This window comes from Nothobranchius furzeri, chromosome 14, assembly GCF_043380555.1.
Source record: "Nothobranchius furzeri strain GRZ-AD chromosome 14, NfurGRZ-RIMD1, whole genome shotgun sequence".
NCBI classification, from domain to species: domain Eukaryota; kingdom Metazoa; phylum Chordata; class Actinopteri; order Cyprinodontiformes; family Nothobranchiidae; genus Nothobranchius; species Nothobranchius furzeri.
In genome coordinates, this window is record NC_091754.1 from 33,331,905 (window position 1) to 33,356,307 (window position 24,403).

General features: G+C 41.8%; 1 protein-coding gene across 1 annotated transcript in view; it reads right to left on the bottom strand.

Annotated features, from left to right (window-relative positions):
* The window catches only part of hcn5 (hyperpolarization activated cyclic nucleotide-gated potassium channel 5), a 16,936-nt gene extending 137 nt beyond the window's left edge, over positions 1-16,799 (bottom strand). The window contains exons 1-10 of the mRNA XM_015965846.3: positions 16,503-16,799; positions 14,251-14,437; positions 13,713-13,817; positions 13,321-13,458; positions 10,648-10,809; positions 10,476-10,569; positions 7,678-7,805; positions 7,403-7,549; positions 6,923-7,160; positions 1-267 (exon numbers count right to left, since the gene is read on the bottom strand). The exon at positions 1-267 is cut by the window's left edge and continues 137 nt beyond it. Coding sequence (XP_015821332.1) covers positions 95-267; positions 6,923-7,160; positions 7,403-7,549; positions 7,678-7,805; positions 10,476-10,569; positions 10,648-10,809; positions 13,321-13,458; positions 13,713-13,817; positions 14,251-14,437; positions 16,503-16,687 — 1,557 coding nt within the window. The 5' untranslated portion in view covers positions 16,688-16,799 and the 3' untranslated portion in view covers positions 1-94. The remainder of the gene's footprint in view (positions 268-6,922; positions 7,161-7,402; positions 7,550-7,677; positions 7,806-10,475; positions 10,570-10,647; positions 10,810-13,320; positions 13,459-13,712; positions 13,818-14,250; positions 14,438-16,502) is intronic.
* Positions 16,800-24,403: the final 7,604 nt, after the last annotated feature.

Here is a 24,403-nt window from a genome sequence, read left to right on the forward strand (position 1 = left end):
CTAAGTTTGCAGCTTTCATTGTGGTAAAAATCTTCACACAACCCCTTGTAATGCCCTGAAAATGCATAGATACCAAAACAAAGAGGTTTTGATCTCACACAAGTCCTCCATCTGAGTTCAGCTGAGCAATTTTTTCCAAGTCCTTCTTTATATCTGGGAAGCCCTTGAGTGTGTTCTGGAAGTCGTGCCAGGACAGACAGAAGCACTGGCAGTCAGTCAGCGCCTTCACTGTGGCCAGATGTTTGCCTTTGGTCAGCACACATGTCTCTGTAGACACAGAAGCAGGGCTGCGTTTAATGAGCGAGTAAACCCTAATGATGGAGATGAGCTCTGACAATTAATCCCAAATAAATGACAAGAATCTCAAGAGGCATTAGTGGAGGACTGCTTCGCTCTAGATTCTGGGATGCCAAAACGGTTAGGATGTGTGCCAGCCTAAAAAGAAATGTAGCATTCAAAGGTAAAAAAAAACCCAAAACATTTTGTTTGTTCTCCTTTTTTCAGTGATTGATCTCTTAACCCCTTCAAGGCTATTGTTGTAAATTAGCATTAAACTCTTTTAGACCTTACAGAGTATCAGGATTAGTACATTCATCACAAACCTGCCTTATCCAGGTCCAACTACTGCCCTCGGGTGGTGGATCTACGGGTGGCACGGGCCAATTTTATTTCTTATATATAAATTTGTTGATATGCAATTACATCATGAAATAAAACTTATTATAGTTGTTTTATTCACAATAGAGAAAATACCATATTTTCCGGACTATGAGCCGTTACTTTTTCCCATGCATTGAACCATGCGACTTATAATGAGGTGCAGCTTTAGTCAACCAGAAAGGATGGATGCTAGAAAGTCTAATGAAGGAATGGTTAAAGGAGTACTACGGAAAGCGCCCAGGAGGATTTTTTTCACAGTAAAATGGTGCTGCTTGTTTTCCCAGCTTCACCCCGGGATGATGACAGCAACACGGAGAGCGACACTGACATCGCCACAGAAAAGGTATGTGATGAAGCTCTTCTGAGGCTGTTCTACTCCGACACTGAAGAAGATGACTTCAGTGGTTTCAGTGCGCAGGAGGACGATGAATAAACTAATCAATAACTTTTCTGTTTTGTTTGATACTGATCAGTTCAGTTACGTTCAGTTAAACTACGTTTTCAATTCAGTAGATGTCTGCGGCTTTTAGCCCGGTGTGGCTAACCCCCAAATTCCACTACCTCCGCTCCGCTCCACTGCGGTCCGCCCCCGCCTTCCGCAGCCGCTCGCTTCCGAACTCAATTTTTACTGGTATGCGCTCTACAACGGCTCCGCTCCGGTGCGGAGACCTGAGGTGGGCAAACAAGCATGCGCGGGATTTTCAAGATCTTGCGATACAGTCCAAGCAATAAACGCGGAAGTTAGATCCAAACACCCGTTGTGTGGGAGAAGCATCGGCATGAACTGTTTAATCTGCCCATCATTTGTGTAGAGAGATCAGCAGTGTTTGGATCAACAAAGTGTGACTACTTTGATAGTGGAAACTGTATTTATGGCTTATTTTTGTGCATTTAAAGTTCAACCGCCATTGACAGTTGTTAAAAGTTGTTAAACCTGTGCATATGAAACCAAAAACGCCTTTTGTTTATCGATTTATTGTGAAAAACGGAAGTTGTGCTTGCTCCTTTTCCTGTTGGGCGGTGGTGATTTCTGTCCATTGACTGCGGAGGTGCTCCGGCGTCCGGCGAAAATAGGATTGATTCTATTTTTGCCGGACGCCGGAACAGAGGGCGGCGCACGGCGCTGCACTGCCGGAGCACGGCCGCAGTAGTGGAATTGCTCTGATTGACTACAACGGGACCGATTTTGCTCCGGCGTTCGTGTCGGAGCGGAGCGGATTTAGTGGAATTTGGGGGTTACACTGAGGCGCGCTCTATAGTCCGGAAATTACGGTAGTTCAGCTTTAAAAGCCCTTTTAAAAAGGCACCATGCCAGCAAGTCAGCGTAATATTACTGCAACGGTGTGTCTTATAAACGCTCCATGCCGGCACGGCGATGTGCGAATTTGCGACTTACGTTCCACTTTGCTTGGTAGTAATGTTGCGGTCATTGTCTGTCTTATAGATGGCGACTGAAACTTGGCGCAACAATTCAATTCAATTCAATTCAATTCAATTCAATTCAATTATATAGCGCCAATTCACGACAAGAGTCGTCTCAAGGCACTTCACAAAGTAAACATTCTAATACAGGTCAGTTCATTAAGCCAATCAGAATAAAGTTTCCTATATAACGAACCCAGCAGGTTCCATCGAGTCTCTCACTAGTGTCAGAGTCTTTACAGCAATCCTCATACTAAGCAAGCATGTAGCGACAGTGGAGAGGAAAACTCCCTTTTAACAGGAAGAAACCTTCAGAGAATCCTGGCTCAGTATAAGCAGCCTTCCACCACGACTCACTGGGGATCGAGAAGACAGACACACACACATACACACACACACACACACACACACACACACACACACACACACGCACGCACGCACGCACGCACGCACGCACGCACGCACACACACAACGTAGTGTGTCTTTGGTTACATTGTGATTTCTTAGTAAATATTCTATTTGGCGAGAGGTAAACTTTATTGTATTTATCCTAGTGAATCTATAATTAAATGGGTAAACTAGCAGTAGCACATCCAACGTCAAGGAAAGCAAAAGGTTATTATCAGGGGAGGGAGAATGTTTATGTGGTTAGCAGCAGTGTGCTAGACGATGGCCCCCTCCATGAGGCCACCACAGCTCAGCAGAACATCATTGTAGCTTCTTCTGGGGAGAAAAACACTTAGAGAAAAAATAAAGTTAACAGCTGAAATTGCAGGAAATACTACAGTTAAAGAGCAGATTGTAGAAGAAAGTAGAAGAGTGTGGAAAGTGGTCAGTATGTCCTCCAGCAGTCTAAGCCTATAGCAGCATAACTACAGAGATAACTCTGGATAATCTAGCCTACAGCAGCATAACTACAGAGATAACTCTGGATACTCTAGCCTTTTAAATGGAGGCATTTTGGAGGCAGGGCAAGAGAGAGCCGTCTTTACCGACTGTACACTCCACCTCCCTCTACTCCCCCACTTGTCCAGATCTGGGCAAACATCAGATTTTAACCATAGGCCCTATGAAATAAAAATGTTTTAAGCCTAGTCTTAAAAGTAGACAAGGTGTCTGCCTCACGGACTAAAGCTGGGAGCTGGTTCCACAGGAGAGGAGCCTGATAGGTAAAAGATCTGCCTCCCATCGTATATTTAGATATTCTGGGAATGAGTAAAACTTTGTGTGCCCGTTGCCCCCACCCCACTCCTTGTACAAACATCTGCCCCTGAAAAAGGAGCACCAGAGAAAACGATTCACATGGCACTCATTCATACCGGAGACCACAGCAAAGTCATTGAAAAAATTGGTGAACTTAAGGGGTTAAACTGGGAGGAAGGCTGTATGAGAAAAGTTTCGATCTGTCTAGTTAGACACAAGGACAAGTGGCTCAGCTTCGACAAACCAGTTGGAATTTAACACTAAAAAGCTCAGAAACTCCTTTTTCTCAAACCTCTATGTCCACAAATGTTCCACAGAGACAGCCCGGTCTCTTCTTCTCATTTTATCCACGTGTGTTTTCCCTCCCTCTGAAAAAGTAAAGCATGTTTATCCAAGCTGGTGGCTTGCTTATGGTGTAATAACCAGACACTGTGTCCTGACCGTGCTTCACCTCAGCTTCACCTAGCGCCGGGAGGGTGAACAGCTGATCAGATGACACAGAGGACAAACTGTCAGAAGTTAACAACAGAAAACCATAAAAAACAACCCTTTTTAAAACGAATCTGTAACGTGTCTGTGGACTGCCATATGCCAGACTCATTTTTAGAAACTTCATTTGTTTCAGACAGCAAACATGGGTACATCACATTGTGCAGTGGATATAATAAAATCTCAATACCAGCCACTGTCCAAAATAAGGTTTAATAGATGCCAGCCCATACGACCTCTTCAGCAGCAGAATTACGTCACAAACACCTGCCAGAGATTTCAGTTTATTAACAGTCAAAAGCCACAAAGATTGGGAGGAGTAGATGGATGTGGACTTGTTCTAGGCTGGCAGAAATATCTGGTCACAGCAGCGGTCTGACTACTCAACTTTCTCAGTAAAATTTGGTCGAGCTTCTCACATCAAATTACCACAGAGCAACACATCGTTGGTGAGTGGAAGCTGCCACGGACTACTAACTGAAGGAATCCTGATGTTAAAGTTGAGGAAGCCCTTGGAGAAGCACGCCGTCACTCAAACGTGTGCCACTTTCTTCCTGGAGAAGTACTTTGCCATCAGTACAGTGTTTGTGGGAATAATGAATGTTATGATAAACCCTTACTAACTAGACAAACTGACTGAACGAACAATTTAAAATGACTTTTTAAAATTATGGAGGCAGTGACAAATGGATTTAAACTAACAAACTTACACAGGTTGGGTAGACTACATTAGTTATCTTACAAAGTTTAACTGCTTGTAAATAAGTGATCAGTATAGAGAAGCAGGAGGGCCAGTTTAAACCATGCTTATGGGAGTGATAACTACTATTAAAGCTGTTATAGCAAAGTTGCAAACAAGCCAGGTTTTGAACTCAAACACGGTCACAGAACACTCACCCCTTCCCTCAGGTATCTGTGTCGACTGGAGTCGGAAATCCGCATTGCCAGAGAAAACGAGATGGGGCTAAACACCAGTCACAGTTTTTACATCCAAACATCTTTTGTTGCCCGTGACTTCAAAGGGACTTTACAGACTTTTGAATTTTTATGCTCGTGATTGCCCCCTCAGGCCAAAAGCGTAATGGCAGCTTCAATAGTAGGCTCGTGCACGAGGCGTGCATGCTGTACGTGCACACTCCTTAACGAAAATAACAGCTGAGACAGTCCCTTGTGTGTGTCTGTGTGTGTGTGTGTTTGTGTGTGGCCCGGAGGACAGAGGACAGGAGAATGCGCAGCTAATGAATTAAATAATTTGGTTCTGTACCTTTCTCTTCAGCACAGCCGACAAAGGTTTAAGATGGGTCAGTCCTCCTGCATGCTTAGATCATTCCCTTCCCTTGCTTGAAAAATTGCTCCAAAATGAAAGTTGAACCCACATCTTTTTTATCTGTGAATTCAATGCTGTTTGGCGAGTCTCAAATAAAAATTTGGGCATCTTACTGTAAAAAATATACCACTAATGTAAAAAAGAAACTTTAAATGAACTATGTTCACATCCAGAATCAAACCCAGGTCTTCTGCATGAGAGTCAGACATCTTGCTAGGTGAGCAACACACAGTATCTGTAACATTTATATCCTTGATGACAGCTGAAACAACGTCAAACCAAAGAACGGTTCGAGCGAAAATGGCTATTTTGTTGCTAATTTGCAGGAAATATCTAGAAGAAAGTTCTACAGAAAGTAGCTAAGGGTCCTCAGAAATGTAGCTAGCTTTGTCACTAGGCGTTAGGAATAGCGACAAAGTGGCACTGCCTCACTCTCTGCTGCTGCTACTGATAGCAAATGCTACGGGCTATGCCTGAGCGTGAACGCGCATGAAGCAGCCTGCTCGACCCGAGCAACTCTCTTTTTCTGTTATTTTACAGAAAAACAGGCAATCACAGTAAAAATGCCAGGGCTCATTCTACAGGACCAGGGCATTGCAGGAGAATGTATGAAGAAGACATTTATTATTTCCATACATGTTTTGGCTGTCAAACTTCCATAATGCCCCTTTCAAATGGGGTTTTCTTTTTGGGGCTCCGGTAGTTTGTCCTAAAGGTGATGTGGTAGCAGCCGGCTGTTCTCCTTCACTGATATTGTTGAGCGGAGAACCTCTCACACTAATAGTGTTCTGTTGCTAAATGCGGGAGTGTGTAATGAGTGGAGGACCCAGGGAAGTGCGGCCTTTCAGCGAGACCAACATCCGGATGGTCTAACAGTTTTTCGGTCCAAAATGAGTTATTGGTGGAAGTATTTAGATAAATGCTAGAGAACCACTTCATTAAAAAAAATTTTGTTTTGTTTTTTTAAACCTCCACAATATATTTATTTACTAGGTTAGTGTTCATAAGAGGCATACAGATGTTTTAAGCCAATTTTTCCCCCAAATTTGCTATTGCAGCTTTAACAGACATTCAATGCAGTTATTTTATTAAAGTAAATAACTAACTTAGGTCACATTGCTGTAATATTACGCTGATATGCCAGCATGGTGTGTCCTATAAAAGCACCTTTAGTGACGTCATGTGTTATCGCAATATTGCGGTATTGCGATATAGCCGAAAACTCTATCATTACCCAATTTTATATCATTTCTACCTTATATCGTTTATATTGCCCACCCCTAAGGTGCAGCAGTGGCTGCGCTTGGGAACTATTTGGTGGTAATAATAGATAGTCAGACATTATAGAGACCATAGCGTGTGTGGCAGAAGCTACTGAGGCAATGTATTTAGTTCCAGATGTAAATTTTTGGGATGTTTGATGGTACGTCGTTGCTAGGTCGCTGCTAGATGCTGATTCAATGACATCACCACGCCATCGCGAGTCTTTGGGCAGCAGTGTGCAAAGATCCAACTGAAACATCGGACATTCAGACAGTGATGGAGGGTTCGACTGCCCCCTAGGCTTTACCTGGTCAGGCTGAGGAACGTCACCTTCCACTCCCCACACAATCAACCATGATGCTTTCACAATAAGACTTTGTCCAAATGAAGGATAATCTTGTTTCCTTTGTGCCAATTTCTACTGTTTCATAACATGACACATCTAATGCTTCTTGGCAAAGAAGAAGCATTTAAAACGACATTCTCATGAAAGAACAGCGGTGAAATGTAACAACCCTGGTGACTGTTGTGAGAAAAATATGGTTTTTCCACCCTACCTCCAAAAAAGTCTCCATCACACAGCTCTCTCTCATAGGAATCGGACTCCAAGAGAACCTGGCCGTGATCGACGAAGAACATCCGATCACCAGGTACGTTCTGTCGAACGATGACGTCTCCCTCCAGGAAAACCTCATAATTCAGTTTGAGGAGGAGCTCGCTGATAAAGTTTTCATCTCTGTTCTGAAACATTGGCACGTTTCTTAGCAGCCGGCTGCACATCACCATCAGGATTTGCTGGAAAACACAATGCAAACATTACAAAGTGATAGTTCAAGATGCATTCTTAGATCTAAAACTGAGTCGACCGTGTCGGCACTAATGCAACTGGGCATGTCTGATGTTATTACGGCTGACAGTCGTGAAGGACAACTTCAAAGCCTTAAAAGCTGAACTAATCCACTGAGATGATTCATGCATGTTTCAGTATCAGGTGCATGAAAATAAAGTAAGACACCAGCGGTGCAACAAGACGTCACCTCTTTAAGTGAAGAGGACACCGTGTCCATGACGTACTTCTCATCAAACCACTTCCCCCCGTAGCGCGCCTGGTAATAGTTACTGATGCGAAGCTGGAGCTCTGGCGGGAGCTTCATGAAGGTCATGTAGTGCTCCAGACGACTCATCTGTAGACAGTCAGTGTTATGAAGCATCATTAAGAGTCAGGCATCTACTGGGGCTGCATATTTAATCTATGTTTGGTTTTCAGAATTAGCTGGCTTCAATTAAGATTGTAAGTGTCACCCATGAGGACCTTGCTCTTGTATTCCTTGGCTGCCGGGTCGAGGTTGGCGATCATGGTTGTAGCGTTAGCCACGAGGATGGTGTACATCATGCAGCCAGACACCATGCTAACCATGACGATCCACATCTCAATATAATCTACAAAGCAACAATTCACAGCAGCTTCAGGTCAGATCACTGTAAACCCAAATGTTGAAAATAATCAAATATATTGAGTAGGCGACACTCATAAATAAATAAAAGTTTTAAGAACTCAAATGTGTTATGTTAGTTCAATCTTCTCCTTGTTTTAAGTACATAGAACTCAAACGTTTTAATTAATCTGAAAATATATATATTTTTAGTGAGCATAACTGAAATAAATCAATAAAGAACAACTTAACTTGAATGAATAATATGAACTACAAATAATAATTTATAATTTTATGTTTCTTTATTATTCTATTCATCTTTATGTCAACTTAAAGTGTAATAAACAGACTTTTATATTTCTTAAAATATTTGTGGCTCTATAGGAAAAAACAAGCACAAACAAGCAATTTTGGTGGATTTCAGGCACAACAAAGAACTGATGGGTGAGGTGCATTGTGGGTAGTTATCAGAGGTGGAAAGAGTACTAAAATTTCCTACTTAAGTACGAGTACCAATACATGGATAATTTTTTACTCAAGTACAAGTAAAAGTACTTGCCTAAAGTTTTACTCAAGTAAAAGTAAAAAGTATTGTAAATAAAATGTACTCAAAGTAAAAGTTAGTTACATTTTTGTTGGCATAAAGATGGCTACATCAGTGCAAAATCACAACACCATTTCACAACACGCTTGTGTGTGCGAGCGCACACACACACACACACAGTTTGATGGAAGGATTTCTATCCAGTCAGTGAGAACAGGACGTGCACATTGATTGGACAAGGTTTTTCTAGGATTGTATGTTTCAGTTGGGATTAAAATTATTCTTTATTTTGAAAAAAGAAAAAAATGTTAATTTTTAGATGCCATCAGTATGTGAGGTATCTCAATGTTCTCATGACAAAACTCTAACATGAGACTGTGCTCTAACCTGTCACATAACAAGCTAAATGAAAGTCAAACATTTCAAATGGACCATATGACAGCTGTTAACGTTGGCCCTGTCCTACTTTACCTCTACATTACAGTTCCTTTATCCATGTCTATCATAGAGCTCCTCTCTGACCTTCATGCTTATTTAGAGCAGCTGATTTTTAAAGCTAGCAGAGTTCATCCTTGGTAGTTTTTACTCACTCATTTAACCCTTCACCACTGAAACCAGTTTGTTCATTCCAATCCTCCTAAATAATCCTCCAATCATCCAACTGGAATCCTTAAGGGTCCCGTAACATCTATCCTATCAGAACAGGCCTTGGGAGCCCAGGTGTTACTAGAACTAATGGTGTCTCCTCACCAGCGTGAGCCTGTCATGGTCTGCGTCTGCCCCTTCCTTCATGTGTCTCCTGATGTTTCCTGAGCCATTACTTCAGCCAAGATATAAGATGCATGGATTTGATGAAACCATGCTGTCTCATGCAGTCCTATATGTGCAACACACACACACACACACACACACACACACACACACACACACACACACACACACACACACACACACACACACACACACACACACACACACACACACACACGTCATGACTAATTTAACTACACTGAACTGCTTCTGTAATAATTTAATCTCTTATTCTGGAGTAAGATAAAGAAACAAGCTAAATCATCACATATCTGTGGCATCAAGAAGCAACTTCTGAGTTCAAACACAGGGATGGAGCACAATGTTTACACCTGAACAGCATCAGGATGTTTTAACTCACAGAGGCCTGCAGGTCTTCTGTTTTATGCAAGCCCCCACAATGCGGCTCAGAAAATGGTCTCAACCCGGAAGAACCAAAAATTGCAGTTCCACCCTCATCCACTGGGGGCTGGTGTCAGAAGCGAGCAAATCCTCATTGACTCCCATGTTAAAAATACCAATTTCACAGCAGAAATAAACATGTTTACAGCCTGGTACCAAAACATGTTTTTTGTTTAAATTATCTAGTTTACACTCATGACAACTCTGAGGGGGGTGAATATTTTTCTCACTCTTCTGTTTAAGTGTATTAAAAGCCTAAAATTCTGTATAATTAATGAGCATCCGACACAAGTGACCGCCGCCTCAGACCCACGTGACCACGGAGCTAGCTCCGTGGAAAGGCCTCAGTAGAGCCTCGGTCTGGCCTGGAAACTGTTTCGGGATTTTGAGTCTCTGTGTTTGTGTATTCTTTTTTGGATATTATTTGTGCAATTGTTGGACAAAATGACTTGCTGTGGCATTAACTGCATTAATTGGCTTTGGATGCTTCACTCACTGGCTGGGTGTGTGAATCATGTGCTGATAGCAACTTACCTCGGTTAGTGTAGTACAACATTTTTTGAGTTATGTCAACTTATCAAGTTTGAGCAAAAAATATAAACATTTTGAGTATATTTTCCAAACAATGAGTTGAAAAATGTTGAAAATCTTGAGTGAATTACTCCCCAATTATAAGTTGAGGAACATCAATATTTTTAAGATAACAATGAGATAATTTAGGGCACCTGCCAATGTAATTTATATTTTATGTAAACTTAAAATATTTAAAAACATCACTTAAATATTTTTGTGTAATCTGTTTCAAAACAATTTTTGAGTTTTGTGAACTTATTAAGGTTTACAGTGTAGCAGGTTACAACCTAGAGAAAAGAGCAGATTAAAGAAACGTGTCTCAAATGAAAAATACAATGAAACTCTTACTTTCTGGAGCATCCATGGATCCGTAGGACAGGGCGATCATCTGGGAGAGAGCCCGAAAAACTCCCCACGAGTATTTTACAATTACTGTGGAATTCTGGGAAAAGGATACATGTTTCTATTTTCACGAATAAAGCAACATTTTTATTCATCAACGCTCGAGTCTGCGTTCTACCATCAGGTTCTCCTTCCGGACCCAACAGTCGCTAGGGAACTCCTCCAGCATGGGAACAAAGTACTGGATGCAGCCGTTCCAGTGACACAGCAAAAATATCATCATGAAGAGAGACAGGATGCGGAAGAAGAGACGCACCACTTCTAGGTTTGCATTCGACACCTGTCAAATGAGAGTAGGTGTAGTCACTCACACACATAAATGTGTTCAGCAGTAATCAGTACAGCTACCTCTGGAAATTGGTTTTTGTTTTCTTAGAGTTTTTTAGGTCCGCTTTTAAAAAATGCTGACACAGCAGGGAGATTTGCAGCTTCTAGACAACTGGTTTCAAATGACCACAATAGTAAAATCAGGCAGGAAACAGGAACAGTGGGCCGATCAAGCGAGTAAACCAGCAGATTAGTCAGATTATCCAAACAGCCTAATTAACACCTCAATAATTCAACGCCCTCTATGGTGGAAAATGGCTCACGGGCACAACAGCGATCACTTTAAACCAGCATCTCACTGGGCTGGTGCCTTTAGGAGGATGTTTCCAACATGTCTCAAGGTGACATTTGTAGACATGTTGACCAAATGTTGCTGTTTTTGCAGTTTCATTCGCAGTTCAGAGTCATTTTAACAGATTTTATTCTGCAGGTTGGTGCCTCCAGTAGGTCCCTGCCCAGTGAAGTACTGGTTTAGGTTTGTCCGATCAGGTTTATTAAAATTGTGCTGAAAACTTGTCACCTGTTCTTGTCTCGTTTTCCGGGACACCTGCACTGATTCAGCCATTCAACGTCTCATAAATCAGCACCAAGCGTGCAGATCGGGGTTAATACATGAGCTGAGCAGAAGAACGCACAGAAATAATAAAACTTCCTTGGTGTTATATTGCATCTGAACCAAGTTGGCACACAGAGACATCAGATTTAAGCTCAATAAGAGAGCATAAATCAGAAACTTACAACAGAAAGCTGGCAAAAGTGTCAAAACGCTGAGAATCCTGTTTCTCTGCAGGGGCCATACGCTATCACCATAACATCCCAATAAAGACGAATAAAATGGCCAATTAGACCAAGGTGGGTCACAACTCTTGAAACAATTTGGTAGTCAATAAGGAGAAAAGAGCTGCGGATGACGAGCGTTGGCCCGTGCATTGCCTTTGGCTCCCCATTCCAACTGCCCAGTCGTTGGATGAGGCGGGGGGGGGGGGGGGGGGGGTCATCGAGATAGCCAATACACACCTAACATCGATCTACGTCCCAATCCTCACCTATGGTCATGAGTTTTGGGTAATGACCGAAAGAACGAGATCGCGGATACAAGCGACTGAAATGAGTTTCCTCCGTAGGGTGGCCGGGCTCAGCCTTAGAGATAGGGTGAGGAGCTCGGACATTTGGGAGGGATTCAGAGTAGAAGCGCTGCTCCTCCGGATCGGCAGGAGTCAGTTGAGGTGGTTTGGGCATCTGGTCAGGATGCCTCCTGGACGCCTCCCTGGGGAGGTGTTTCAGGCATGTCCTGCCAGCAGGAGGCCCCCGGGTCCACCCAGGACACGTTGGAGAGGTTACATCTCCAATCTGGTCCGGGAGCGCCTTGGGGTCCTGCCGGAGGAGCTGGTGGAGGTGGCAGGGGAGAGGACGGTCTGGAGCTCCCTAGTTGGGATGCTGCCCCTGCTGTCATATTGTGGGGATGTTTAGGACCCAAATATGCAGATTACCCAGATGACAAGAGGCAGAAGTTGATTCAAAGTAAAAATCCTTTTATTGCAGGATGAATGAACAAAAATTAATCCTAGGCAGTGAGCCAAAAGTCCAAAAGTCCTGGAGCACAGGACACCCAAAGCTCTCTTAGAGCACAAAGTCAGAGGATCAAAAGGTCCTGAACACAGGACACCGAAAAATCTCCCAGAGCATGAAGACCTGGAGATGAAAAGCACAGACAGAGCACGAACAAACGCTAACAACAATACAATGGACCGACACAAAACAAAGACAAGTCAGGGCTTAAATACACAGGGAGGAGTAATTAGGGAAACAGGCCGCAGAAGTGTGGAGTGAGGGCTGGAGGGAAGACAGTTGAATATAATTATCTAAATGGGGAAAACAGAACCAGAGGAGGGCAAATAAACCTAAAACTCTAAAACACAAAACTAAGCCTAAAGTCTGAGGGAAGGACTTACACACACACAATAACACACACATACACTCACACACACATACACTCACACACACATACACTGAGCTGGGGATGACTGAATGATCTGAAGAGGGAAACCTAGAGGGCTGGAGATCTAGGGGCAAACGGAGAAAACCAGGAGACACATGAGGAAGATGCAGACATGACACATGAGGGCGCTAGAAGACACAAAAGGAGCACCTAGAGACAAATGAAGGACACAAGGAGACACATGAGGGGAGACGCAGACACAGACCATGACACCCGCGACCCGAACCTGGATAAGCGGAGGAAGACGACGACAATAATAAGACTGGCTGCTGGTTTATTCTGAACTACTTAATAGAAACATCTGATCTATCGCTCAAAACACAACAAAAGCTTGTTTTTTCAGGTTTTTGTTCTTTGATCCAGATGCAGCAGCCAGCCAGGATTAAGCAGCGCTGAAATGACATTTACGTGTCATCACTGCTGACTGAAGCTAGCAGCAGAGGTGTCAGCAGGTGACTCCCTTACTTTCTCCACTTCGTTGAAGAACCTGACCAGTCTGGACACTCGGGCCAGCCGGATCAGGCTGAGGATCCGCACAAACATCAGGATCCTCATCATCTTGTTGGTCTTGGACGGGCTGTCGTCGTTGTGGTAATGTAGGTCCTGAAACACAAAGAAAAGCACGTTCATCCACATTTACAGCAAGTTTGTTATTATTATATTTGGGACTTTCCATCTTTTGTTGCTGTTTAATGATTGAGTGTGTTTTCATATTCATTCAGGTGTTGTTACACTTTGGCTGTAATAATAAACCCTCACATATAACAGCACAGGAAACACGTTATTGCTCTGAGAGCTGAAGGATGCTTCGGCACGCTGCTCACTTTTAATGTACAGTTTTATTTCCTCATTATTACCGCAAACAGCAGAATGTATCCGATTGGGAATGCTGCTATGAGGTCTGGTATGAACCACGTCCTCAGGTAACTGACTCGGATCCTCTTGATATCTAGAATGGCTTCCTGAAAGAGAGAACAGCCGGATTTAGACAATCTGAGAAATAAAGTTCACAGGAGTTTGTCAGAGTTGCTGCTGAAGGATTTAAATAAATATTTTAAACAAATCTGTCAAAAGCAGATGTTTGTGCGGACAACAGCACAGATGGCTCATTTGTGATTAGCAAGAAACTGATGAGTCATTGAAAGCAAATGGGATGTGGCTTAAGTGATTGGAAATGTTATATAGTCATTTAACCAAAAACCCCATAATCCCTGTTATAAAATCTGACAGCAGGTGCCAACGTTGCCCATATCCAGAGCTCAGCAGGAGGTTAATCTAGCCTTTCGTGTGTATTGAGTATTACAGATGGGACAGAGGTGGATTGTGTGAGCTTGTCCGTGGAGGGATTATCATCTTCCCAGATTTTGTCTGAAAATAGAGCTCAGCCTCTCTCACCTCTGCGTCCTCCGTTATGATTCCCATCCGGAAGTTCAGAACCACGTCTAACAGGAACAAGGTGTCCGAGAACACATTAAAGCTTTCCCAGGCCAGGCCGCTGTGGCCGTCCATGAACGCTATCTCCATGGGAATCCCGATGAGGTTCAGAAACGTGATGGCCATCATGCACATGATGTAGTAACTCCTGCAGGAGAAGGATCACCCAAAAAAACCCCAACCTGTCAGGATGAGTGACCTTTGAGCACCGCTCAGATCAGTGATGCCTCACAGTGAAACGTCTGTGTGTCTGTCAGAGATCTCATTAGAGCGCTCTGACAGACGGTAAGGCAAGCTGATCCATGTAACGGCACATCTCCTCAGGCTGGATTCAGTAGCCTGGATCAAGTAACAGCACTGTTTCATTCCTTCTCTGTTTTCACTACAGATGATCACCTTTCGGACTAAAACCACAAAGTGTCAAAAGTATTCCCACTCATCACTCTGGTAGAAGTATGGGTACTAGGGTTTAAAAACACTTCGGTAGAAATTCAAGTATCAATTCGAGCTTTTTACTTGAGTAAAGGTAAAACACCCTGGTTTCAAATGTATAAAAGCAAAAGTGATGACAAAAGCTGCTCCACACCACACAACACCATGTTTTATACAAAGGTCATGACTATAGCGCTACGGAGAGGGGTGCAGGGTTTTCTCGGCACAGCCATCAGCGTATTGGACACTCCTGCATCAGGCTACCTGTTCAAGCCGTACATCCGCCCATTGAATGCATTTTAATGCAATGCAAAAACCAATAGGGGATCAAAACAGTAGATGCCTAAAACTACTATCCAACCACAATCAAATTCAATCTAACAAGAGTAGAACAGAACGACAATGGATAACTACTCCAGTGAAGTGTAAGTATAGATAACAAAGTATTTGTACTTTCTTACCATACATATTTACACTTCACTGGAGTAGTTATCCATTGTCGTTCTTTTCTACTCTTGTTAGATTGTTCATATATATATATATATATATATACATACACACACACACACACACACACACACACACACACACACACATATATATATATATATATATATATATATATATATATATGTATGTATATATGTGTGTATATAGGTATATATATATACATACACACACACACACACACACACACACACACACACACACACACACACACATATATATATATATATATATATATATATATATATGTATGCATGTATATATATGTATGTAAATATGTGTGTATATATGTATATATATATATATATATATATATGTATATATGTATGTATATATATGTATGTATATATGTATATGTATATATACGTATTTATGTATGTATATATATGTATATGTATATATATATATATATATATATGTACATAAATATATATATATGTAATGTATAAATACATATATACATATATATAATATATATATATATATATACATATACATACATATATGCATATATATACATATACACATATATACATATATATATATGTACAAATGTATATATAAATGTATATATATATATATATATATATACATACATATATATATATATATATATACATATACATATATGTATATATGTATGTATATATATGTATATGTATACATATATATATATGTATGTATATATATGTATATGTACATGTATATATATATGATATATATGTATATATATGTAATGTATATATACATATATGTATATAATGTATATATACATATATATGTATATATATACATATGTATATACATATATACATACATATATATGTATACATATATATGTGTATATATATATATACATGCATATATATATGTGTGTGTGTGTGTGTGTGTGTGTGTGTGTGTGTGTAAGTGTATGCAGTGTATAAATATAACAAATGTAAGGAATTTGTTCGGTTTTAAACATGCTAAAGCACAAATGTTTATAAAATGCTGCATAAACAAAGTTAATTATTACAGTATAATAACTCAAGTATAAAGATGCTGGTTAGGTTAGCATCATCATAACTTCTTTTTCCCTGGAACAAACACTTGATGATTTTGGACATTTTGTGCGCTAAGTTATTCTACAATCCAAGAACTTCAAAGGATATCTTTCCTCTGACTTAAAACTGTTCCATGAGGTGTACAAGTGAAAAGATGGAAAGAAGCAACCATGAGGAATGACTTAATGAGTGCCACTCACAGGTCTGACATGATTTAGTTGGATTAAATACCTCATGGGGCTAAAAGGGTGAATGACGAAGACTCCGCTGGCCAGCTGACGGATGCACTCCTTCTCCACTGCCACCTCGCTGCCGTACACATACAGAGACTGTCTGTTCAGCTGCGGCAGAAGCAGGGCTCTCCATCCACAGGTGGCTTTGGTGAATCCAGCTGTAGGACCTTTTAATTTCTCCATGGCGACTCGTAGTTTCCCCTGATCAGCTGAGAGCACGGGCCATCCGCCCCCTGGTGCTCTTTCTCCTCAGGTTGAGTCCTGACCTCTCTTCTTCTTGGTTTACATCAAACACCCAAACCTCACTGAGCCAGTGTGTGAAGGAGGAGAGAGGATACCCGCCTTTCTGCTCAATCCCTCCCTCCCTTCTGACTGTCTCTCTATTTTTGCCCCATCCCACCCCTTGCACTCCCTTTCTTTTTCTCCCAGCTCATCAACTATTCAGTAACCATTCTCACATGAATCAAGCCACGTCTCAGAGACAAGGTCCAGCTCATGGTGATACGAAGAACAACGGTGAGTGCACAAGCATGTGGAGGGGGTCAGGATGACTATGTTATTGGTCGGTGTGTGCAGAGACGGGTTCAGTCAGGGCCATCTCTTCCATGGATGTAATTAATCCCCGTCCTGTGAAACCTGATGCTGTACACACAGTCCACCGGCAGCTCGGAGCAACCCCTCCGTTGTTTGTTTGCACACCGAACACGGACAGGGCTGAAGGATTACTGAGGGCTGCAGAGTAAAATACAAAGATATATGAGAAGAATGAGATGATTCATTGCAAGCTGACAAATGTGATAAATGCAAGAATTAAGTTACATAATGTGACAGAAAAGTGGAATTAATTTATAGGAACTTGACAGTGGCTGTGACAAATGACTGGCATGGTTAGGTTTTGTCTTCGATGCCACTTCTACCTTTGACATATGAGATGTAAACACTTGAGATGCACAACATTCCCTCTCTGGTTTATGTTCATTATTTATTTTTGCTTTACAATATTCAATATTCAGACATTTTTTGCAAATCTTGTTGCCCCGACTGCAGATAAATACTGACCCCGTCTGCAAGTCTGTCCTACGCTGGCTTCAGCCTTTTAGACATAACATTTATTTTTATTTCAATTCTATGTTAAAAGTTAAACATTAAAGGGACTTTACAGACTTTTGAATTTTTATGCTCGTGATTACCCCCTCAGGCCCAAAGCGTAATGGCAGCTTCAACAGTAGGCTCGTGCACGAGGCGTGCATGCTGTACGTGCACACCCCTTAATGAAAATAACAGCTGAGACGGTCCCTTGTGTGTGTCTGTGTGTGTGTGTTTGTGTGTGTGTGTGTGTGGCCCGGAGGACAGAGGACAGGAGAACGCACAGCTAATTAATTAAATCATTTGGTTCTGTACCTTTAACTTCAGCACAGCCGACAAAGGTTTAAGATGGGTCAGTCCTCCTGCATGCTCAGATCATTCCCTTCCCTTGCTTGAAAAATTGTTCCAAAATGAAAGTTGAACCCACATCTTTTTTATCTGTGAATTCAATGCCGTTCGGCGAGTCGCAAATAAAAATTTGGGCATCTTACTGTAAAAAAATATACCATTAATGTAAAAAAGAAACTCTAAATGAACTATGTCCACATCCAGAATCAAACCCAGGACTTCTGAACAAGAGTCCAATGTCTTACTTAGTGAGCTAAAGCACCAGTGATGTTTTATGTATCTGTAACTTTTATATCCTTGATGACAGCTGAAACAACGTCAATCCAAAGAACGGTTCGAAGCGAAAATGAACTATGTTCACACCCAGAATCAAACCCAGGTCTTCTGCATGGGAGTCAGACATCTTACAAGGTGAGCTACACTCTAGTAACATTCACAGTATCTGTAACTTTATCCTTGATGACAGCTGAAACAACGTTCAATGAACAGTTCGGAGCGAAAATGGCTATTTTGTTGCTAATTTGCAGGAAATATCTAGAAGAAAGTTCTACAGAAAGTAGCTAAGGGTCCTCAAAAATGTAGCTAGGTTTGTCACTAGGCGTTAGGAACAGCGACAAAGTCGCTGAGTTGGCACTACCTCACTCTTTGCTGCTAAAGCTACTGATAGCAAATGCTACGGGCTATGCCTGAGTGTGAACGCGCATGAAGCAGCCTCTCGACCCAAGCAACTCTCTTTTTCTGTGATTTTACAGAAAAACAGGCAATCACAGTAAAAATGCCAGGGCTCATTCTACAAGACCAGGGCATTGCAGGAGAATGCATGAAGAAGACATTTATTATTTCTATACATGTTTCAGCTGTCAATCTTCCATAATGCCCCTTTAAGTGCTGAAAAACCTCCTTTATATAAATTAGCCCTCATCTTTTGAAGTGAAAGTGGTCGATGGAAGTACAAATGTGCCCTATAATGTAACAAATACAACCCATATGGTTATTTGAATTTAATAAAAAAGCCAAATGCATGACAATAAACACATATGAGACACGACACCTAGACAAGGATTTGACACTTTCTTCCCTAAACCATGCTACTGACCAGCTAAAGAGTTTTGTAGATGTAGAACATGAGAATCTGTCTGGTTTTGCGTTCATGAAAGAGGTTTTGCAGCTGGATTTTAACAAGATCCACAAGAAAATCCTTCTTAGCAGGTTTGTGGCCAAGGCACAGTGGCTTCAGTCCAACAAGCATCTCATGCTACATGAGTACAAAGAGCTCAAGAGGTGCTTTCTAAACATGCCAGTAAGGATGTTCGTGTGTTTCTGGGTGAAACTGCACAAAAGCCCAAAAAAAGGGCAAATGGTTTGATTTTGTTTCCCTGAACAAAAAAACACGAGTTACTTTATCCTCATGACAGGTCACCGAAGTCCTGCTGTGTTCATAGAAATGCAACAAATTATTTTACTGCCTTTAGATCCTGAAGTTTAAAGGGGCCCTTTCATGAAAAATCCTCTTTTTGGAGCTTCTCTGCATGTGCTATTGTTGTTTCCTCATGAAAAATACCCTCAAACCCATTTTTCTGCATTCATGCATTTTCCCGTTTCAGCTGCAAATTTGTATGTAGCTCATCACCATCAGCATGTGAATGGATGAAGGATTCACCAGAGTGTAAAGCACTTTGGAGTCCTCTGTCTCAGAAACGTGTGCAAGGGCAGGAATCACGTCATTAGAAGAAGCAAAAAGCTTTGCTGCGGAGCACGCTTCACCTGTGGCGCCGATCTGTGAAACAAAATGCTTACTTGCTCATTTATCTAGCACACAGCTGGCCCTTAAACTAGAGTAGGTGAGTCACTTCCTCTGCTTAAACACTGCTTTGCTGTACTGATGCACAACATGCCAGGCAGACATAAAACTAAAATGTATATTTTCATATCCCAGACCAGGGGCGTAGCACCAAATTCTGGGCCCTAGGTACAAGTCTTCTAGGTGGGCCCCCATGCTCAATTGTTTAATATCTCTCTTACACATTTCTTGTCATGGTATAAGACAAGATAATAAATATGATCTTAGTTTAACCTCTATATTGAGCAAATACAAATGCCAGCATAATAAAAGTGAAATGCCCAGACTTCACATATAATTATTTTTATTTGCCAACAATGTGTTCAAACAAAAATCCTGGAATTTATTTTCCAGTAAATGCCCACTGATGGGTCTTCATGTTAGCAAAATCACTTATGAGATCTTTAAAGTCCAATCCTTTGGCTAATTGGCTTTCAATAGAAAGAAGAGCTAGGCTGTTCAGTCTATCCTGGGACATTGTTGATCTCAAATAATTTTTCACCAGTTTCAGTTTGCTAAAAGCCCGTTCACCCCCAGCAACAGTCACAGGTAGTGTGCAAAATATCCTCAGTTTAATACAAACTTCTCCAGAAATGCTCTGTAATTGCATCCTGTAGATGGCATTAAGCAGCTCAAGAGGAGACCGAATGTGTGGAAATGTGGCACCATATATTGTTCTCAGGTGTAGCATCTCATTCTCAAATTCAGCTGTGAGATCCTTGTAATGTTTTCTCATCAGTGCCTGGCATGATATCTTCATCTGCTCTTCAGTCATGTCTGTCATGGTGCATGATGTTAAGCTTTGCTAATACTGATATATGTTGATATATTAAATACATATGACATGAAATAAACCAGGTTCTCTCTGTGAATGTAATGTACTCTAAATTTTATAATCCCTGCATTATCAGCCAAATTATAAGATTGTCCATTTTCAAGATCAAATATAAAGAAATTTAAAATAGGCTTAAAATATCTAACCAAGTCAATAACAATCCTCTAACACCCGTGTCATCATGCTATACGAAAAACAGTGGCAGCTTCACGTTCCTGAGATTACCACGAATCCATCGATACCAAGTTTGTCCTGGTCCATGACTGGGAAGGAGCTGAAATATCCACACAGAGTGAACCTGTTTTTACTGCGAGGTCGCCCGCGATAATAATTCTGATTAATATATATATATTAATTAGTGTTTTCACTGATAACACTAATTAATTCATATTTGATCTTGATGGTGAAACTAAAGGCGTTTAACACTGAACACCTAACATGAATGCAGCTTCTGAGAGCTAGCTAACTGTGTTCTGCTGCTGCTCACCGTCCTTCTACTTGCTTCTGTTCAATTAACTTTTTCTCCTTCTTTTCTTTTCTTTTCTTTTCTGGAAGCCAGATTTCCCTTTCTTGGGAAAAGACATGACTGACTCTCCTGCCTCCAGCTCTGGCTGTCGGCATCTGCGATGTCTCATAGCTGTACATGCGGCCGTGCAGCCCCTGGCCGCTGGTGTGGACTAAACCACTTTGCACATTTTTAAGGGGTGATAGATGCCTCAGAGGTTATTCAGTTATTATTTTTAAGGCGAAATTTTGTTTCTTAACCTCTTTATCCAGGTAAAGGGAAGTTTATTAAGACATTAAGTAAGTTGGGGGAAAAAACAACAACAATAAAACATTTTTATTCAAAGCTGTCTCAGGGCCCCTCCCTGCAGTGGGCCCTGGGTAAACGGTACCCTTTCCCCCCCCCAGTCCGACGCCCCTGTCCCAGACCAACCAGTATCAGCTAGAAACCGGGTAGAAAAAACTCTTATTTCTGCAGCTGGTGCTCTTAACGCAGAGTTTTTATTTTATAAATAATATAAACACAGACATTTTTACTTGAATTGTGGGACAAAAGAACATCCATCCATCAATTAGTTTTCACCTCTCCGAAGTTCTTTCTTCCACATCAACCCTCTCCAGCTCCTCCTGGCAGATCTTAAAGAGCAAGTAACGTCTAAATTAACTTTTTTTTTTGCTGATGAACTGTATAAATGAGTGTCTAATAGTGTTTTAAATGTGTGTATTCATTATTTTAGCATTTTGGTGCATTTTCTTTAAAAATTAAAAATTCTGCCTAAATACCACAGTATAGCGCCACCTTCAGCTTAAAACATAGAGTTTGAGTCATTTTGAATACACTTTAGCCAATGGCTAAAGAGAAAGATACTACGTAAACCAGTAGAGTACTACGTAGCAGCTCTGTGTCAAAGTTATAAAAGCATCGAGAGTCTCGGCCACGCCTTGTGGTGAGTTGGGATTTGGATTTGCAAGCGAGTGTAGGAGGTTAGCGGTAGTTCAGTATTAGCATATAGCATTAGCATAACCTAATCTTTAGCATAGCTTTCAGTGTTATACATACTTATTTAGTGTTAGCTTGGCTGTTGGATATTGTAGTTTAGTTAGTGTTTAGCTGTTAGTGTTAATAGGAAAGTAGTTTGGGCTTAGTGCTCCATATCGTGTTAGTATGGTGAGAAGGTGTAGTGTAGTGTGGTTGCGGTGGCTTTGTGGGGTTGTACTCCTTTCCGCTGGACTTAGAAATTAGGCACCAGTGATTGCGCGCAATTGGTGTCTGGAAAACAGTCAGTTCCCGCCTGGTGCTGTAGTTTGCAACCAGCATTTTACCCGCGATTCCTTCACCAACATGATGGAGTTTGAACTGGGTTGTTCTGCATGTCTCCGTTTGAAGAGGGAGGCTGTGCCCACTGTGGCTCTTCCTGGATTTAGATGCAGCCCACCGACTCTGCTCCCCCACCATGGCGGGCTCCAGTCTGAGGTGAGTAAGCTAAATAAAAGTTTTAACATCTTCTAAAGTCAATTCCCTACCTAAACGCAAATTTTGAGAGACGTGGTTCACTTAATTTAGCTAATATCAGTCTGCACTGCCTTTGGGCTGATTTTTAAAGTTCACAAAATGTGGAACGGGATGTAAGGTTAGAATCAGCGGCGAATCGGAACACATCTCGAAGCCCTGGCCGACGAAACAGTCCACATGACTATTACTGTCAGGCTCGGAGAAAATTCGGGTTGTTTTTGTGTCATGCTGTAGTTCTTTTTTAAAACACAGAACAGTTTTGTTACCCGTTTTCCCGCTACGTTTCGTTTGCGGCTGCAAACTTCCTCAGGCTGACGCTGATGGTGGCGTCACTTCCTTCTCAGTTTATCCGCGGGCAGCAGAGGACGTTGTCGCCCTCTGCTGCCCACTCTCCCCTCTCCGACGATGCAGTCCCATGCGCGGTCCAACGTGTAAACTCCATCGTCCCTGTTCATGGTCCCACATCCACGTCTCCTTGTCTCGATTGCTTCTTTTATCCATCTTTTGTATTTTTGTTGTTCGGTGTTTATGATCCTTATGTTGTCCCAGTCCATTATATGATTTTCTCTTATGCAGTGATCTGTTACTGATTTCTTTATTGTGCTTTCTGCTTCTTCTTTCACTGCTCTTGTGTGTTTTCGACTTGCCTCTTTCTCGCATTCCTTTCTATGTTCTATTGTTCGTGTGTTGAGTTGGCGTCCGGTTTCCGCTATGTATGTTTTATTGCAGAGTTTGCAGATCTTATGGTAAAAAAAAAAGAATCTTTAAAACGGGAACTGAAGGTGCACTGGAAAAGCCCAGTGGAGATCAGGAATGGGAGCGCAGCGTCTGGGGGGGGGGGGGGGGGGGGGGGCAGATCAGGTGAGTCCAGGAAGGTAAGTCTAAACTTGGTGGGTGCAGAGAATAGACTTACTGGGAGTAGGGGAGCGTAGGAATGAGGGAGGGTAGGTTGGGTGCCGGGGTGAATCCAAGTGGGGTGTCCAGGAGAGGGAGCGAGAGGAGAGCAGGAGAGCGGGCCGGCTGGGAGGAATGGAGAACGGTGAGAGCTGCGTCCGGAAATCCTATGTCTTTTATTCTTTTATTTGTGCCTGATGCGTTTCGCTGCTGTGGAGCGGGGCGCATCACCTTGTCCTCCGGTGACGCACCTCACTGATGCGGCCAGCAAGCACCGAGCACTCTGCTGTTTTTGCGGTCGGTAGATCTTTTAGAACTGCAGTTCAAAGGTAACTCATAAGGTGAATATATATGAACCCAGGTAGCAGTTTTTCTTTAGGATTGAGAGGAGATGCGGGAAGATAATAAACAGGCAGGACAGAAAAATAGTCAAATAAAAACAAGTTAGTTTTTATACCTGGTGGTTGCAACAAACAGACACCATTGAAGGTAATCAGAAGTGAGGAACAGAAAATGAAATAATTATTTTAATGTTTAGAGCAGCAGGAACTCCGAGAGGCTGCAGGCGCATCAGTGAGTTTGCGGCTGCTGCGCAGGGGGAGGGGGGGAGAGAGCTGAAGCAGAAACTACCGTTGTTAAAAGAAATGTGTTTAACTTTGAAAATGTGGGCGCAATTTTAATTGTCAAAAACTCCAGTGAACCATTAATTCATTTTGCTCAAACAGAAATTGAGGCCTGCCTCTAATTCTGGTCCTCCTTCCAATAAAGGCCTGGAGCTTGATGAGCTTTAGTCAAATACAGGCCCGGGCCTGTATTAGAGGATGTACGGTATCTGCAAATGCATTTTCATTGAGCCTTGATTCCAGGGACTCTGCCAGG